We start from the raw sequence: 18,663 nt of genomic DNA, 5'->3' as shown, positions 1-18,663 counted from the left end.
CGAAGAAAAAAACACATGCACCAATCCGTCGTCTTGGTTGACTTTTTATTGTTACACAGTAGTTTAATGGCACCAATGTACCACGGTTTCTGTTTTGCTACATTTACAGATGATCTATCCATCTTCACCTCGCAGTAAATAAAAATAAATAAATACAAAAACACATTTTCTGAAAGAGGCGATCGTGGGGTCATGGAATCAGAAATATAGGCCCAGTTTCAGTCCTGTGTCTGTACTTCAGTGGTCACGTTTTGTTGAGTGAAAACACTTAATGTCCCAACAATCTTTTTTGGCAACTTTGCACTTCAAGAATACCCAGAGGGTGTAAGCCTACAGAGTCCATGTGACATGACATGTGGAAGCGGTGTTTGAGCAGTTGCTCACAACTACAGTAATAAATTATATAAACTTAGGACTTTGTTAGATTGATGCTTTTGGAAAGCAATGGGAAGAGTAATGGCAATCCTGGATCTGTAGTTCAAGGACAAATTGGACGCTACGTCCTAAAAACACAAACAAGACTTGCCTCCACAGTTTGTGATCACAGACAAAAGACCCCATTCACCTTCATGCAAGATGTTCTTCATCAGGGGTGCACATGAAGCTTAATAAATACATCACGTTGGTCAGAATACTTGATCATTGTTGTTGACAGTTCATGGTACGCCCCTTGAAGATGATGTAGTGTTGTTTGAACACCAATAGAGGGTGCTAAATGGTAGTATAGTCAGAGAGTATAGTCAGTCAAAATAACAGCATTTGAAAGATCTGCAAAATACAGAAGCCGAGAATGGCAACGTGATTATTTATTATTTTATTACTGTTTTATCATGATAACGGCTTATTATAATAATAATATATAATATATATATAATAGATTTTAACAATCTTCGTTTTCAATTTTTTTAAATTGTTTTTCCCATTATGCTTGGGAAGTAGCCTGTGTGCTCTTTCAGCACCATGGAGCTGTCCGGGTAGTGTTGATTAGGGGCAATCACCAACTAACTAGTGTTAATATGAGTGTTCTTCCTGTAAACTGCCTGTTATCTTTTGATCTAAAGACATAGTAGGCTACTTAATTCATACTTTCTTTAATGGGAATATCACCGCATACAGCATAGTGCGTCCTTTCAGCATGGCGCTGGCCTGGTTTTAGACTACTTTGATTATGCAGCATTATCAGATGCTGTTACACTCATCCTACTGTCATACATATAGGCTGTTCAATCATCGTTAATTTACTGCATGGAATTCCTGGAATGCACTTTTACGCACACTCATCATTTATAGCCTCTTGTATAGATGATGATGATGTGTTTATGTGTCCATTTTGCACTAATTTGCATATGAACAGCAGTGTTTCCCCTAGAAACATTTTCAGGCCTGGAGGGATTTTGAAACATAGCCCGACCGCAATGGTGGGGGCCTTCGCTGGCGACACTAAACTTTTAGCTAACCTGTTCACATCTATGTTCGCAATGGCATCCTAAGTATCATCATATTATTATGGGATGCGATGCAAACAGTTGTATTATGGGGTGTGTTTCCCAGGCAACAACACACGTTGACACGTTTTGGAACAGCGCTGCACGCTGGCACAATGCTCCTAAAAGCAAAATGCTTATTGTTTTGAATGTTTTGGCATCTTCTATTACTGTCAACACTGAATGCATTTTTTTCCCCGGCCCGCCAGGCCTGTAGAATGGTATGGGAAACACTGAACAGCATGCATCAGCATGGGCAAGAAAAGCAGCCACTTTACATAGCAACCCTATAGCATATTGATTGATCGCACATGATTAGGTCTAATTTTATGAAACGATATTAGGCTACTGTTGTTTGTCACAACAATTCTTCAGAAGGTGTCCATGCGAGATGAGATCACACAGCTATTGTCAGGACTATATCAGACCATCCGCATTACTGTAACAAGCTCAAGCATAATTGGTAATAATAATAAAATAATAAGTCGTTATCACGAGAAAACGGACTTTGTTATATCGCGATAATGAAATAAGTCGCTATCATGACCAAACGGTATTAATAATAATAATAAATAAACACGTGGCCGTTCTCGGCTTCCGTAACAAATACTAAAATCAATAAAGTGCAGTAGACAATTATTGTAGCGCTGCAAACTTTCCTAACATCTAAATTTAATAATCAAACTATTGCAAATAATTAAATATCTATGGGGCAAGTCAGGCAAATGTATCATTAGACACAAATCTAACATTCTTACTGATTCATTACATTTGAATAATTTAACTATTACATTATGAATTAAAGATTTATTAGTGTCCCTTGTTTTGTTGCCTTGTCAATTTAATCACCAAGTGAAATCTCTTGGCTTTTTAGTTGTAGTGGAAAACTTCAAATTAAATTATGATCAGCTTCGTTTCATTTCTTGTGGACGTTGAGCGGTCAAGGAAACAAAGAGAGGATGCCACTTCAACAGACTGAACGCGCTCCCTGCTTGTGCTTTCTAAATCTGATGGTATATCAGGGTGAAATCAGCCTCCAAAACCTCCAGAGCCAGTGACAACACATCTCCTCACTCTCCAGAAGTCAATGAAATTGAATAGGATAATCAACTTTATGGATAGGATCAACTTCCAACTTAACTGCTCAGTTATGAAACTGTCAGTTTTTCAGTCAACAGGGAACACTAACACTTCTTAAAGCAATGCACCCAATACTAGCATGAGTCCATGAGTACCTTTGACAGACGCCTTGATTCATCAACATGCAGTCCTAGAGTAGCTTATACAAAAACCTGATAAAAAAAGACATAAATTAAATCATTTCTATGTGTTGTAAACAAATATGCTAACATCTATTTACAAAAACTATACATTATAATAAGCTGCCGTTGTCATTTCTTGAAACTCACTATAGCGTACTGACCTGGTTTAACAGTTAAATGTCTGAAAGAGTTATTACTAGTGAGAAAGATGTCGGGTGTTCACCTAGCAGTGTTCATCTTGAGCAAGAAGAAAATAATTTGTGACATGCCATAACATAGTCTGGGAAGACATGAGGATAACTCATGGCTCAATTTAGTTACGGTATAAAGGCATCATAACAAGCCACCAGATTAGTCCCATGGTACCATCTTCAAAGAGAAGCTGCAGTGCTGATCTTTGTGTTCACTAATTTTGCAAATAGGGCAACCCAAATTTGCCTTGAGAGCAGACCGTATTTGAATTAAGACACAGTAGGTTATATTAACTGCTTGTAAATAGAAACGGCAATGAACAGTGACATTTTCCTCACAGAATGGTTACAGTATTCAAGCATGACTGTTATCATGCCAATGTAGATATACTAACCTGAATCATACAAATGTCACAGTTCACTTCTATGTGAAACAGGAGAGGAAGGTGGTGAGAAGAGGGAACAGACAGTGTGCTCTGGCTCTTGGTGTGTCAGGTTGTATATCATAGCAGTAGTGTAAGAACCAAGTTAGTAGAGGCAGCCACAGTGGACGAGTTCTTCACTCTGAATGTGCCGTTCAAAAGTCTTAATAGACAGGAGAGGAAAGAGAGAGGAGATGTGGAAAGGGGGGAGGTGGAGTAACAGAATGTATGGAGGAAGGCAGGAGTAGGGAGGTGGAGTAACAGAATGTATGGAGGAAGGCAGGAGTAGGGACAAAAAACAACATTTGCCCCATGTTGAAATGAGAGATGAGGTCAGAAGAAGAAAAGGGGAAAATGAGTGAAGGAATTATCTATGGTTGCTCCTCCTTCTTCTTCAGGGATATACGTTTCTTCCTGGCAGCAAGCATTTCATAGAAGGGATCCACACTGACCGCAGAACTAGACAGACAGACAGATAAAGAAATGAGACCAAAGAACAGATCCTTGGTCTGATTACTGAAGATTTGTAACAAAAAACTAGGTCAGGACCTAGCATATGGCCAGCGCGATAAAGCCTTCACGAGCATCGGCACTCAAATCGGCACGCAAATTGGACTGGACAAAGCCAGATATACTGTAGGGCCCGCTTGCACTGGCCAAAAATCAATAACACTATTGAGTGGGATGATCACCTCAAAATTGTTAACACTAAAGTCATGTACAGTACAATCTTTTGCATGTGATTATTAAAATATATATGCTCAGTGCTTAAAATTTTCCTTGATAAGGTGAGAAATACACAAAATACTTGTGAGTTCATAAAATTGCTAAAATAAATATTAAGCTTTGCAATTAAAGGAGCATTCTGTTTTTTTACACCCTGGTTTGATTAGCATCAGCAGAAACGATAATCAGTTTTGAACTGCGACCTGAAAACAAGGAAAATGGGGCATCTGAAATGAATGTATTTATGTCTTGTCAAAGCTTATTTTCCGACACACAGCGGCTCATTATGCTTATTATATCATAGAGAGAACACAAATTAGCGATGTAGGCTGACAGCCTGCTCCGTTTGTTGGCCGTCACATAGATAGCAGCTCCTGCTGTATCTCCCGTTGCTGTTTGTAATCCATATATGACGTTATTCAATACGGGCGGCAATTGAATTCAAATGAATCGTCCATAATCTTGAAATCAGATAATATCTGCTAGGCCAGGGTAGGCTGCCACACAACAAACTGAGTCAACTAACTATGACCTGCCCCGGATGTTCCTCTCTTCTTCTTTTCTTAGAAGAAGAGAAGCGCTTCTGTTTGGTAACAGAAGAAGAAGAGATGCACAGTTCACAGTTCAAAACTGATTATTGTTTCTGCTGATGCTAATCAAACAGAAGTTGTCAGGGTGATTTAAAAATCATATTTAAAGCTGGAAATAAGGTCCAGGGCATACAAAAAATGAATTCTCCTTTAAGATCTTAAAACATCAGAGAGAACCTATTGTCAATAATGCTGCTTTGACATAAACAAACCTCTGGTCTAACGTTACCCTCTAATTTCCTTCCACAATCACCCTCCCATCTCCCTGCTCTGTCTGCTACATACGTGATGCTGTGGATCCACTCGTCCTTCTCCTCGGGGGTGGGGGCCGAGATGCGGTAGACCATATGGTTCCCCTCCACCACTCGCCCATCCGCCTCCGTCTTACATGCCTTAATCAGCTGGCCGCGGTTGTTGGGGATGTACAGCTCAAAGCAGTTCTGTTATAGCAAAGGCAAGGAACCTCAGATGGACATCATTTACAATGTACACACACTGTGTTGTGAGTTTGTAATCTAATAACAATCATGTGTGTATAATGCTTAGTGGGAACGCAAACGTACTGGTTTCCTTGGGTCTTCTACCTCACGGATGCTAAGGTTCTCCAAGGGGATGATACCTCTTGGTTCCTTATCCTGAGAGAAACACACAGACAACACATGATGTACCGGCTGTATGTTTCTGCGAGAATCAGCATCAATAAAGGCTTCAATCTTTTGTGGATTATTCGTGCACATCTGTACAGGGTTTCCCCCATAAAAGTTGTTAGGCCCGGTGGCAAATGTCTTGTGGCAAGTATCTTTTGTGACGGGTCACGGGGGCCCGGCGCGGTAACCTTGCGAGGCACCTGGCCAGCGACAGACTCATGGCTGCATTAAGGTAGGGGCCTATAGTTTCTGTGATAAGAGAGTCACAAACGGACTTGTGGAATTGAGAATTTAAAAAAGTTATGACACATAGGCAAAAAAAAAAAAATGGCCCGGTGGGCCACCGGGCTTGCGTTACACTGGGGGAAACCTTGCATGCATCTACAATGAGAACTATTGTTAAATTTAGTCAGAATTATACTGGACTTACTGTGGTGTATTCAAAGTAATAGAGGCAGTTGTCTGTGAGTATGAACCATCGCCGTTTCCAGGTTTTCACCCGTCCCCCTGAAACACAAGAAGGCAGCCATTCCAATGAGAGAGAAGGGAGGAATAACAGGGACCTGAGAAGGTCAAAGTTCACGGGATAGTACTCTACAATCTACATTCTGATTAGGCTCAATGTGGCTTTGCTACTTTTCTACAACAACTCTGCCAGTACATACCTCCTGAGAAACAAGCAGCGGCAGTAGAGTGTGGAAATCGCAGGGGAGAAGCAGAGACAACAGGGACCAGAGGATTTAGAGGGAGACAATTGACAGATAGAGAAAGAGAGTGAAAAAGGAGAGGAAGAGAGATGATATTAGTGACAAACAGATTATAGGCCCCGCCATGCAAGAGAGAACAATCAAGTATCGCAAAGAAAGTGAGTGCTGAACTTGTCTCTGCTTCACCAACATGCTCTGGCAATGTTCAAATGCCACCATACTGTATGCTGGCAACGCAATTAGTAGCAAAGTGCCAGTATATTGCCGTCTTAATTGTAACCCTCAGAGACAGGAGGGTACATCATAGCACAAAGCCTTAGGAGGGAACAGAGAACAGTAACACGCAGCACGTTTCACATTAACAACAGGTCAGTATAAACTCTGAACATCTGCAACATTAACATAGGTGTCAGTAGCAGAACATCTGCAACATGTGTCAGTAGCAGAACATCAGCAACATTAACATACTTGTCAGTAGCAGAACATCTGCAACATTAACATACTTGTCAGTAGCAGAACATCTGCAACATTAACATACGTGTCAGTAGCAGAACATCTGCAACATTAACATATGTGTCAGTAGCAGAACATCTGCAACATTAACATATGTGTCAGTAGCAGAACATCAGCAACATTAACATACGTGTCAGTAGCAGAACATCTGCAACATTAACATACGTGTCAGTAGCAGAACATCTGCAACATTAACATATGTGTCAGTAGCAGAACATCTGCAACATTAACATATGTGTCAGTAGCAGAACATCTGCAACATTAACATGTGTGTCAGTAGCAGAACATCTGCAACATTAACATGTGTGTCAGTAGCAGAACATCTGCAACATTAACATGTGTGTCAGTAGCAGAACATCTGCAACATTAACATATGTGTCAGTAGCAGAACATTTGCAACATTAACATACGTGTCAGTAGCAGAACATCTGCAACATTAACATACGTGTCAGTAGCAGAACATCTGCAACATTAACATGTGTGTCAGTAGCAGAACATCTGCAACATTAACATGTGTGTCAGTAGCAGAACATCTGCAACATTAACATGTGTGTCAGTAGCAGAACATCTGCAACATTAACATATGTGTCAGTAGCAGAACATCTGCAACATTAACATAGGTGTCAGTAGCAGTGTTCCAGCCTCTGGCGTCACCTCACCCAGTTTCAGAAGCCAGCCCTCTCTGTCGGGGTTGAAGAAGGTGTGTGTCAGGTCATTGCCATCATCCTCTGGGATCTTGAAGGGCTCGTTTTTAATGCTATCGTAGAGATTCTGGAAGGATGCGATAAAAGAATGAGCATACAGAAAGTCTCAACCAGCTATTCTCATTACTGGGATTCCCCAGAACATCCTAATTTAGCAATCTATAAAGAACAGTGTGACCCTCCCCATACCCTAAGCAGGTCTTCTGGCAGGTCTCCTCCCTCGTTGATGCCTCTGTTCATTGAGATGAAGCGGTCCACTCCAGGCTTGTCCCTCACATTGGGGTTATGGAGGCTGGTGTTTAACATAATGATGGCAAATGACAGCACATAACACGTGTCTGGGAACAGGGAGGAAATGCAACAGAATGCAGCAGTGGTGAGTTGTGTTCTGCACAATGATGGGCAGATGAAATTAGTGTGTGTGTGTGTGTGTGTGTGTGTGTGTGTGTGTGTGTGTGTGTGTGTGTATGTGTGTGTGTGCGTGTACCAGTGCTCTGGAAGACGCCGGGGTTGCAGTGGCAGTATCTCTGAGCAAAGGCTTCCATCATTCTGTCGATCTTCTGGGCTTCACCAGGCAAACGGAAACTCCACAGGAATTGTCTGCAGGTGACAGGTATCATTCAGGGGTTTATGTCAAGTCAGTGAGAACAAAATCTGAAATGAATGCAGACTAGAGATCCACAGCAAACAGAGCAATAGTCACTGCTGGACAAGAGATTTGTTTCACAGAGAACACCAGGGGCCGGATTCACCAATATGCTCTTAAGATAGATCTTAAGAAATGACATAAGAGGAAAATGTAGGAAGTTCCTAAGAAGGCTCTTAAGTGCAATCCCTCAATATTTACTTAGTAACAGTCTAATTTCTTACGAACATCTTAAATTTTCCTACTTAAGAACTTCTTAAGATGGGGTCTAACTTAATCAACTTTAGGCATACTGCAATTGAGGGTAGGAGATGAGGCTATAGGAGGCAACCCAAAGTGCGAGAGAGCAAAAAAGAGAGAAGCCGCGTGCAGCGCTCACACTCCTCTCCCCACTGTGGTGGTGGTGGTGATAGCCTAATACTGCATTAGGCTATTGGGTGATAAGTGCCCGCTACTAAGGTTCACTATTAATTAATCGTTCACGCAATTGTGCATATCAATGAATTAAACCAGCAAACTCAGTTTCAAACAGCTTGAATTGTTTCTTTTCTTTCCGACCTGTCTGTCTTGTAGGCTATGTGAAAATGCAAAAGGGTGAGTGTTGCATTATATATTCGAGACATATACCCTAACTTTTGTAGAAGAAGAAGAACTGGACGGATAAACCCGTCTTTATTTGTCACACGAACACACCCAACACACGCATGCGGCCAGCCAGCGAAACACAGTCTCTGCATTTATCTCATCCGGGCTTGTCCTTCATCCGGGAGGCAGGCGAGGAGCAGCGCCCGGGGACCAACTTCAAATGTTGTCATCACTGGTCAGATGACGATGTTCTGCATGTTTTTAGGGGTGGGGGGTCCATATCGATGTTGTATGGAGGAACTCCATGGGAGCACGGGGAGAACATGCAAACTCCACAGAAAGGCCCTTTTTGACGAGATAACCCACCTGGGCATGGGCACTGAAGACATGGGGGGGGACACACCCTCAGCGTCCACAGCGTCCCAGGCGGGAATCGAACCCAGGACCTTCTAGCTGTGAGGGGACAGCGCTACCACTGCGCCACAGTGCCCCCTTGTGGGGAGAAATAAATTGAAAACTAGTCAGATATGACTTGAATGCCACTTGTAATCATCCAACGTTTAACGTTAGTGCAACCACTATTTTGAGGCTTTTGGGCGATGTAACAAGGCAAGCGCTCACTTTTTGGCATATTGCCACCCCACATTACGGTCTGAATATGTCGGAATGCATCGGGAACTTCCCAGTGAGACACGTGCGTTATGGAGTAGTGGAGAAAAGTGTTGGGCAGAGATCTTGTGTTGTGGATGCAGTGTATGGAGACCTGTGCACGCGTTTTGGGCATTGGTGCCCAATTCTGTTCTTTGGCTCTCTTCCTCCACACCTCCCCTCCCCCCGCCCACTCTACTCTCCATCGGCAGAAAAGATGGACCATTTCCCAATGTTTCTAAAAAAAGATCCCTCATGTCTAGAAGGGTAAAACTGGCAAATAACCTGCCTGGACTAACGGACAATGGTCCAGACTTCATGTTTAGAAGTGGCTATGGATGCAGTTTACCTGAGGGCCTGGACAAGGTTGAGATCAGTGAACTCATGGAGGTCGACGAAAGCCTGAAGAACTTTGAGGTTCAAGTCATCCCTGCAGCACAGAAACAGAAAGCGAACAGTTAAAAAAGGCCAAAGTGTAAGGAGAAAGAGGGGAGAAAAACATTACAAGAGAGCCGGCACCTTTCTCCAAGGTAATCTCCTATAGCAGTCTTGTTGAGGCCCTCTCCTTTGTAGAGGAACTGAGCAATGTCCTCTGGGGTGTGTCTGAGCAACTCGTTCTCCACTAGAAACACTATGCCCTACAGAGAGGGAAAAGAGTCAGTCACTCACCACACAACTAAAACAGCATGAGAAACAACTATTCACCCATTAAAGACCAGTGTGTAGGATTTGGTGGCATCTAGCGGTGAGGTTGCAGACTGCAACAAACCTGCAAAAAACCAACTGAATACCTCCTAGAGTTGGGCCGGTTAGATTTTTTTTACACCGGTTCGATATTATACCAAATATCACACCGAAACGGTATACCTAATTTTAGCAGTAAGTGTCGCAATTGACTTCGCTCAGCAGCCGGGCAGCCGCTCCTATCCACCTTATTTTTGAATGCCCCGCTGTAAAATAATTATGGGTGCAAGGTCTGGTCTAGAACGTGACTGATTGTTGCAGCTGGCACATTTCCTCAAAACTCTGACGCTGGAAAAAAGTTGCTTGTCACAACACTCGTTTGACGACTTATTTGAGGGAATGTAATAATGTTATCTATCACATCCGCTATTTCTGTTGCTCTTTGAACAACTCGGGATATTTATCGGCGAGAATTTTGGCCAAGCTGGATGTGATTTGCTCCGTTCGTGGTTCGCCTGCCTGCAGCTTTGAAACATTGTTTACAGACGAGCTATGTTGTGTACGTGTCAACCCATATTTCACATAAGGCATCATGGCAGCTAGAAATAAGGTGGATAGCCCATGAATGAAAGCGACTCCAGTGGTATGGCAAATCCCCAGCTGCATAGTTGTGGCTATTCACATAACCAACGATCTCTAAAAACGCCACGATGTTAGTGAAACATGCATGGACAAGCAACACTGCTTTCAAAAGTGTTGTGGAGGAAATTGCATTTTTCCGTGGGCTAACTGTGACTAGTTGTCCAAAGAGTCAGTGACTGAAAGTCACGACTGGTGAGCACTCTCAAAAGTTTCAAAAAGTTACGGTGCAAGGCGCAAAAAATAACAGAGGGACAAAAAACCAGCACTCAAAATAAATCCTTTTGGGTTGTTTTATTACCTTCAAGCAGCAATGACAATGAACGTTTCGGCGAGGAAGGCTCACGCCGAAACGTTCATTGTCATTGCTGCTTGAAGGTAATAAAACAACCCAAAAGGATTTATTTTGAGTGCTGGTTTTTTGTCCCTCTAACTGTGACTAGCCAGTATCTGTTAGCTTGCTAGTTTCCTTTTGCTACATTCCGTTTCCTGTGCTCGCATCCATCCCCCGTTATGGATAATATACCATTTTTAATGAGTGCTTTTTGGAAATACATTTTGCATGAACACATGGAAGTGTATTTATTTAATAATGCTTGTCACAGTTCACACAACCACACAGCACTGCTTAAACAACCCCGCACCCGACTGCTGACCAGAGCCCAGCTGAGCGGCAGACATAATGACAAATGTCGGTTCAGTCGGTTTGCATAAAATCAACTGGGTTTAGGCTTGTACACGAACCGGACCGATAAACTGGAAATCGGCCCATTAACTCCCCTTCAAAGTGTGTAGGACAGTGGCTCTCAATTTGTTTTTTCACGTGAAGGACCCCTAAACTGACACAAATTAGACCATGGACCCCCATTTGATAAGATTTTGTCCCAGGGTGCCTCATCTGTAGCCTGGTAAACCAGCCAGTCACGTGAACTCACATTTCATTTCATTCTACCAGACCGTCTGGCCTCAACTCTGGGAGGGCTTTCTGTAGAAACTGCAAAGCGGCCAATCAGGAACGTCACTAGCAAAACAGTAATGGCCGCCTCCTTGCCTGTCTGCCCGAGGAGTAATGTCAGTGTTCGTCTAGTTTAAACAGCCATAAAGTGCAGTTATTGCAGAAATAGACTCAATAACAACAATTAAACAAGTACAGGAGTATGCAACAGCGGAGTTTCTGGGTGGAAAGTATGTTTTTGCCATTCTCCCGAGTGGATTTGGGTTTGACTGGATCCAACACTGATTGGCTGAAGGAGTTGTCTGTCAAGGCAAGTACACCCGCCCTACTCCCGTCCACTGCAAAGACTGGGTGAAAGCTTCAGGCCAGACGGGAATGAAGAACGAAATGAAATGTGAGTTCACGTGACCGACTGACTGGTTTACCAGGCTACTCCATCTGATAAGAAGATTGTTGCTTTTAGATGTTTTAAAAGTGCATGAACCCCATGACCAAAATACTCATACATTCTGTCATTATGTTACTTATGGATGGAATTATAGCTCAAATAAATTATCCCCCTTTTTGCTGGGGACTCCCTGGAACCCCCTTCAAGGACCGCTGGGGGTCCCCGGACCCCATCTTGAGAATCACCGGTGTAGGAGAACCTACGATAGCCGCGAAACTTGTGAAAAACGTGAAAGGCCCTCTCTAGAGCTAGTGTTTAGTTTGTCCCTTCTGGCCTACTGTAGAAACATGAAGGGTGCAACATGGTAGGCTCTGTGGAAGAGAGGACCCACTCCCTATGTAGAGGGTTCATTCTAAGGTAATGAAAACACAACTTATTTTCCAGTGATTATACACTAATTAAAACATAATTATGATTATTATATTCCATTTCTGCCAAATCAGTTTCGCTATATGCCACTAAATTCTACAAACTCTGACCTTTAAAATGTTACCTTTTTTGGATCCATGTTGAATTTCTTCCTTCCCATTGCCACATGCCTACTTTTCTGTAGGGTTTTACTGTAGAAGAGAAGAAAAGTCTGGAGAGTGAGAACAAATGAATCTTGCAGCATTCAAATCATGTCTCTCTCCATCAATAATGCTAATAGCTAGGTAGTTAAAGTGGAAAGAGTATAACTGCAGAGCTCTCCTGGTACAATAATTTCACAGCACCTCGGTCACTTGAGATACAGTAATAATATTGGATCCTAGTATCCTGCTATATGCCGAGTTAGAGCAATTTGACACTGGTAAAGCCTTTACATGCTTGGGCATCAAAGCCCTTGCCGAATGTGCAGAAGGGTGCGCCGCAGAGGGGTGCGCCGCAGCTGGCGAGCCTGTCGGCGCAGCTGGAATGCGAACAGCGCAAGTATAATATAATGTAGATGGGGAGATAACAGGAGAGAGTGAAAGCGATTATGCGCTACATTCTCTCCTTGGGCTAAATCACACAATTCACTCATTTTGCTGGGGACTCCGCTGCGACGCTGACCCCTCATCAAGCTGACGTTCGAGTATATGGGACTAGCTTGTCCGCTTGCCACTGTACACACTGCAGGTTATCACAAGGCTCCACATTAAGGCTTGTCCGCTTGCGATGGGTGGCGCTTAGTGGCAGTGCCCTTGGAAAATAGTTTACAAACCAACTTGCCATTTTCAGCATGTAGCAACAAGCTACGGAGCTAGCGTGTAGGTTTCTGCTGTTAGCTTGCTAGCTAGTTAGCGTTGTTTTCACTGTGGCGCAAGGGGACTATTTAGAGCTATGGGAGGAGGGAGCGGAAGCCGCTCTGATTGACATGGTCGGACATTCGGCAGCGACTGAAACAGTCGCTCCAATGGGAGAGTAGCTGTAGAGCAGGGGAGGGCTTATTCCAGCAGCCCGTTTCCGTGCAGCCAGACTCCTCTCACAGAACGGAGGCTGGCCAGCGAGAGACTACCCGACAACTGACTTTTGTGCCTGGACAAGTTAAAGGTAAATGTACTTGTCCGAACCGCAAGTGCCTCAAAAAGTTAATGTCAAGCCCTGTATTGTTCAGCTTATTTGACTATAGTCAAAAGCTGAAATAATTTCCATTTGGGCAATAAAATATGAAAAACAGCTGTGCTTAGAAGTTAAAGCAATGAACAAATTACTGGAAGAAATTCAATGCCTTTCAAACTTTCAATTAATATACATAATAAAGTTGAAGTTGTCTGTGTGTATGTATATGTATGTCTGTCTTCTATGCACGCCTACACTGCAGGTCGGATTTGGCTGAAGTTTTGCATGGCGGAGGGCTTATGATCCAGGGAAGTTCATGGGCACGTCATCAAGTCCTGGAAAACACCTGGAAAATGCCTCACGCACACACCCCAGGTGGGATTGGGCTGAAATGTGCATGGTGGTGGGTTATGATCCAGAGAAGGCCATGGGCAGGTCATCAAGTCCTGGAACCTCATGGAAAACACTGGAAACCACTTTATGCCAAAACCCCAGGTCGGATTGGGCTGAACATTTGCATGGAGGTGGGCTATAACCCAGGGACGGTCATAGGCAGGTTGTGTACTCCTGGAAACCATCTGGACACCACCATAATTTCCGGCCAAGCAAAAGGCGCAGTTGTATTGCTTTGTGCCTATTTAACCCGGGCAACTCCGGGTAAATTGCTAGTTAAGAACATAATTTCACAGATCATCATTATAAGGTCTTTCATTAATAATGCTGAAATATGGAAAAAATACCACAATACCTGTATGTGGACTACCATCAATCCTTTAATCTATGACAAATATACTTTTATTAATTGAGCAGGACAGACAAACCCCGTCTTCATTTGTCACAGACACCAGACACACCAATGTATGCACACGTGCATGGCAGCCAGTACACAGTATTTACACACACAAGCCCCCCGGGTGAGCATGGGAAGAACAGGCAAGCTCCACACAGAAAGGCCCTTTTCACAAGATAGCCCACCTGGGCCCCAGCCAGGCACCGAAGGCATGGGGAGACATACCCCCAGTGCCAACAGCATCCCAGGTGGGAATGGAACCCAGGACCTTCTTGCTGTGAGGGAACAGCTGCGCAATACCGGTATGTCTTACAACAGTGAGCTTGTTAACAAGGAGACTTTGTCTGGATAAGTGATGTGAACAATGGCTACAGCAGTTACTGTTCTCACCTGCCCTCTGTGCTGGTCTCCAGTCCCTCCACCTCTAAAATGGCCTCTCGTAACTCCTCTCGGAGCCTCTGGATCTCCTGCAGCAGGGCGCCCTTCCTCCTGCGGATGTCCTCCAGCTCAGAGCGCTCCTCTGGGCTCAGGTCTACCGGGACTGGACAGGAAGAGGAGAAGAATAACATCATTACTGTTGCCAAGTAACACCCAAACGACCCAAAGAATTCACAGAACAAGTCATTTGTATTAACTGCGTAAGTACCCGTTAAATACAACTATTTTAAGACTTGTATTGTTCTTGGAATTTATGACCAAGTCCTGTGACTGACATTTTTTTATTAAACCTTTATTTAACCAGGTGAGTCCCATTGAGATTACATGACCTCATTTTCATGGGAGCCGAGATAGCAGCAATACAGTCAGAGTTTAAAATAACATACACGGAAACATTGAAAGCACATGAAACAAAACATACAGTAACAACTCACAGAATCATATGTCTATCATATAAAAGACAGACAGGAGGGAACAGGTCTAGCTAAGGAAGAAATTACAAAATCCAATTGAATTTGCCTCCAAACCTTTGACTACATATTTCAATGCCCTAATTGGGATCAGCTCATCTAGCTACAAATCTGTCTGCAAGTGGTTCTAGCCTGCAGGGTGGAGAACATAAAGGCCTGTTTGCCAAATTCAGTGTGAGCCTTAGGGAGGGTGTCATTTGAGTGCAAACAATTATTACTAGTTACAAAAGGTAAGAGGGGAGCAGAACAAGGATGGACTTATAAAGAAAGATGTACCAATGAGTGAGTCTGCGCAAAGCCAAACAAGGCCACTGAACTCTGGCATAGGGAGCAATGATGGTGAGTGAGAGCTTTGTAGCCTGTGTGACAAACCTCAGACAGCGCTGTGGTACACAGGTACGTTATCCAGCCAATGCAAGCATTGGGCAGAGGCGTGCATGTACAACAGATCACCATAGTCAAGCAATGGAAGAAATGTAGTCCCAACACATGGCGTTGTTTGTTTGTAATGTTTTCCTGGCAACAAAGGAAAAGCAGGCTTTGTTTCTAAAATAAAAACCTAGCTTAACCTTCAGTTTATTTACTCAGTTCTCAATGTGAAAGTTAAAAGTTCATTAAAAAACGATCGTCAATTAAAATACCTAGATACTTTTACAGCAACACTAATTCAATCTGACTGCCCTGCAAGGTTACAATGTTAGCAAGAGAAGCTAATGTCTTCCTGGCATAGGAAAACAACATCCTTTACCCTTTAATTTAAAAAAAATTGTGGAAAAATAAATGTTGATAATGGAAAGCAAGAGGGGAAATGGAGTAGTAAAGCCAATGATTCAAGTGAACTGGTGAATATGTAAAATATGCAGTGGAAAGAAATAGGATGAGCGAGCGAGTTCAAGACCATTTCCATCAAGTGCTTTGTGCTTTCTATTTAGTACAGACAAAAGCATCTTCCTTGACAACAATGACTACTCAAATAAATAAACAGCATTCAACAATTCAAACATTGTGTGTGTGTGTGGTCAAATGGATAGAGATTCAGCCGGTTCGGTTGCTGATAGGTCATTGCAACAAGCTGTACCAGAGCATCCACACAGCCCATTGATTGAGTTATGCTACAGTCCAGTTAAAGAGGATACACACTTAATGGATTCTTTAAGGTGCTTCTGTTAATCTATACATCTTTGCACAGGCTCGCACCCCTGTACTTATCTGAGCTAATCATTCCTTATGTTACTTTACTTTACTTTACTTTACTTTATTTAATTTGGCAGACGCCTTTCTCCAAAGCGACGTACATACAGAAAATAACAACCATAAGATCATGTAACATACATAGTGGAAAGCAGAGATAAGGAAAAAGATAAATACAATAAAAGCCAAAGAACAAACAAACAGACAGTTGAAGGTCCGTGGGCAGCATGTAAGGGTGATGGAGAGGGAAGGTTTAGGGGGAGGTGAAATGGAGAGAAAAGAGATGAGTTTTTAGCCGATTGCGGAAGATGGGGAGAGATTCGGATGTCCTGACCAAGGGGGGGAGCTCGTTCCACCATTTGGGGGCGAGACAGGAAAAGAGGCGAGATTGAGAGCGGCCCTTGAGCCCGCGAAGCAAGGGGGGGGCGAGACGGCTTGCGCTAGTGGAGGGGCGGAGGGAGCGGTGGGAGGGTTGGAACGTGACCAAGGGTTGAAGGTATTGGGGGGCATGTTCCCATGTGTACCCTCCGCTCACGGGACATTAATTATCTTACCGTCCCTAAAATTAAGAAAAAATCAGCAGGTAGCAGGGCATTGCCTTACCGTGCTCCACATCTCTGGAACCAGCTTCCTCCCCCCACTATTCTAAAGCATGGCATCGATTCTATTCTATATTTCTCCATCATTGTTCAATGTGTTATTATTACTACTGTAATTTGCTACTGTTGTGTCAGCTGGAATTAGCTAGACATATTTTCTGTGAAGCCCTCTGAGACATGCTTGTGAATTAGGGCTATACAAATAAACTTGACTCAACATAGACGCAGGGAGAAAGCCAACAAAGCTACTCCAAAACATGAGATGCCAACAGAGAAAAACAAACTGATGTGAAACAGCCCAAAATGTTGAATGCAAGGATTTTACTCTGAAATATTCCTGACTGAAACACTGAATTTCTGAGATATATATTGGGGTGGTTGGAGATATTTTGGAAATGTATTTGTATGCAAATGTGACATACCGGTATGCAGTATATTGACAACTGTTGTGATTGTGTGTATTTATTTTTGTGTGTGAATATAATCTACATTTTATTTGTAGGCCAGATATTCTGATGAGAATACTTTGTTTACGGCCCATCTGAAACACAATTTCCTCTGATAAAAAAAAAAATGAAACTTTGTTATTCAGAAACTGCAATAATTCATATTTAATTCATTCCAATAAACTATACGGCCCCATTTTTTAGGACAACACATGACGGATAAACTGCCAAAGTGATAGCAGTGGACAGGCTTAACAGCAGTTGGCGAGAACAACTAAATTTCTTTATGTTCAGGTATAAAGTTATGCACATTTTATGACAATTTCTCACCTTAGGATGAAATGCTGGACGCCTTCAGCAAATGCTATTCATTTCAACACGATTTTAGCAGTGAACCATAGATTTACCGCATGTAACTAACGTTAGAGATGATGTATCAAAAGTTAAGCTACCCAACGTTAACTTAACATGCATGGTTTTGTTTACTATGCAAAAATACCAGCTGCTGCTCAACACCAACCACGCCCACAGTGTGTGATGGATGATAGCTAAGCTTGAAAGAGATCAATGTATAGTTTCTTAATAAAGGAGGTGCACGCCTCCAACAGAATAAGCAAAGCGTATATATATATATTTTTTTTTAAGCGTGTATGTAGTTGATCAGGCAGACAGTAGTGTCAAACAGTGTTAGCACATTTATGACGGTAGCTGTCCGTAACGCTAGCTCAGTCAGTACACACTGAAAACAGTCGATGTTTTACGGCAGGCTAAATTACACTGTAGGAAACGATAGGTGATTGTGGGTTAACATACAGGTAGTATTCCTTGTTGGAGAATACAGCAAATGAGCAGAATCAATTGCATTGAATCAGTTTCTTTTCACATCTTCAATAAACTGAGCTGACATACGCTAGCTAGCTAGCAAAACGTCTGCTAGCGATAGCTTAAAATATGCAAATAGCTTTTAGCAATAGGCCCACTTACTGTAGTCCAGGTCATCCATTTTTGGCGCTTTGCTTTTAGGCATCAATATTTCAGAGTCGACTGTCATTCAATAGAAGAAAAATATGGATATATGTGCAAATATATCCTCAAAATTATAGGGAAATAAATAGATAACAATCCGTGTCGAAATTCTTGGTCCGGAGACAAAGAAGGTGGCGACACAGGAAGTGGTGTCTGGCGTTCGAGCGAGCGACGAATGAAGCTACTTCCGGTCATTTATTTTCAAAATAAAACATAATTTCTTACACGAAATTGTTTTGAATAATTTAGTAAGCAAGCTGTTAGTAAGCCAGCTGTTAGTAAGCAAGCTGTAAATACATGATGAAATATGAATAGGTTACTGCTTTTTAAT

General features: G+C 42.6%; 1 protein-coding gene across 1 annotated transcript; it reads right to left on the bottom strand.

The window, feature by feature from the left end:
- Positions 1–3,584: 3,584 nt before the first annotated feature.
- On the bottom strand, positions 3,585–18,400 carry cyth2 (cytohesin 2). Its single transcript, XM_083639779.1, has 12 exons — positions 18,291–18,400; positions 14,553–14,703; positions 12,345–12,411; positions 9,645–9,763; positions 9,475–9,555; positions 7,734–7,846; positions 7,436–7,584; positions 7,202–7,313; positions 5,753–5,829; positions 5,239–5,310; positions 4,961–5,115; positions 3,585–3,818 (listed from the first exon to the last, which is right to left on the bottom strand). The coding sequence occupies exons 1-12, from the start codon at positions 18,355–18,357 to the stop codon at positions 3,731–3,733; spliced, it is 1,251 nt and encodes a 416-aa protein (XP_083495905.1). The 5' UTR covers positions 18,358–18,400; the 3' UTR covers positions 3,585–3,730.
- Between the last annotated feature and the right edge of the window lie 263 nt (positions 18,401–18,663).

The sequence above is a fragment of the Poromitra crassiceps genome (assembly GCF_964638095.1).
Source record: "Poromitra crassiceps genome assembly, chromosome: 1".
Lineage (NCBI taxonomy): Eukaryota > Metazoa > Chordata > Actinopteri > Beryciformes > Melamphaidae > Poromitra > Poromitra crassiceps.
The sequence above is the reverse complement of the archived record's forward strand: the minus strand, read 5'-3'. Positions and strand labels throughout refer to the sequence as shown.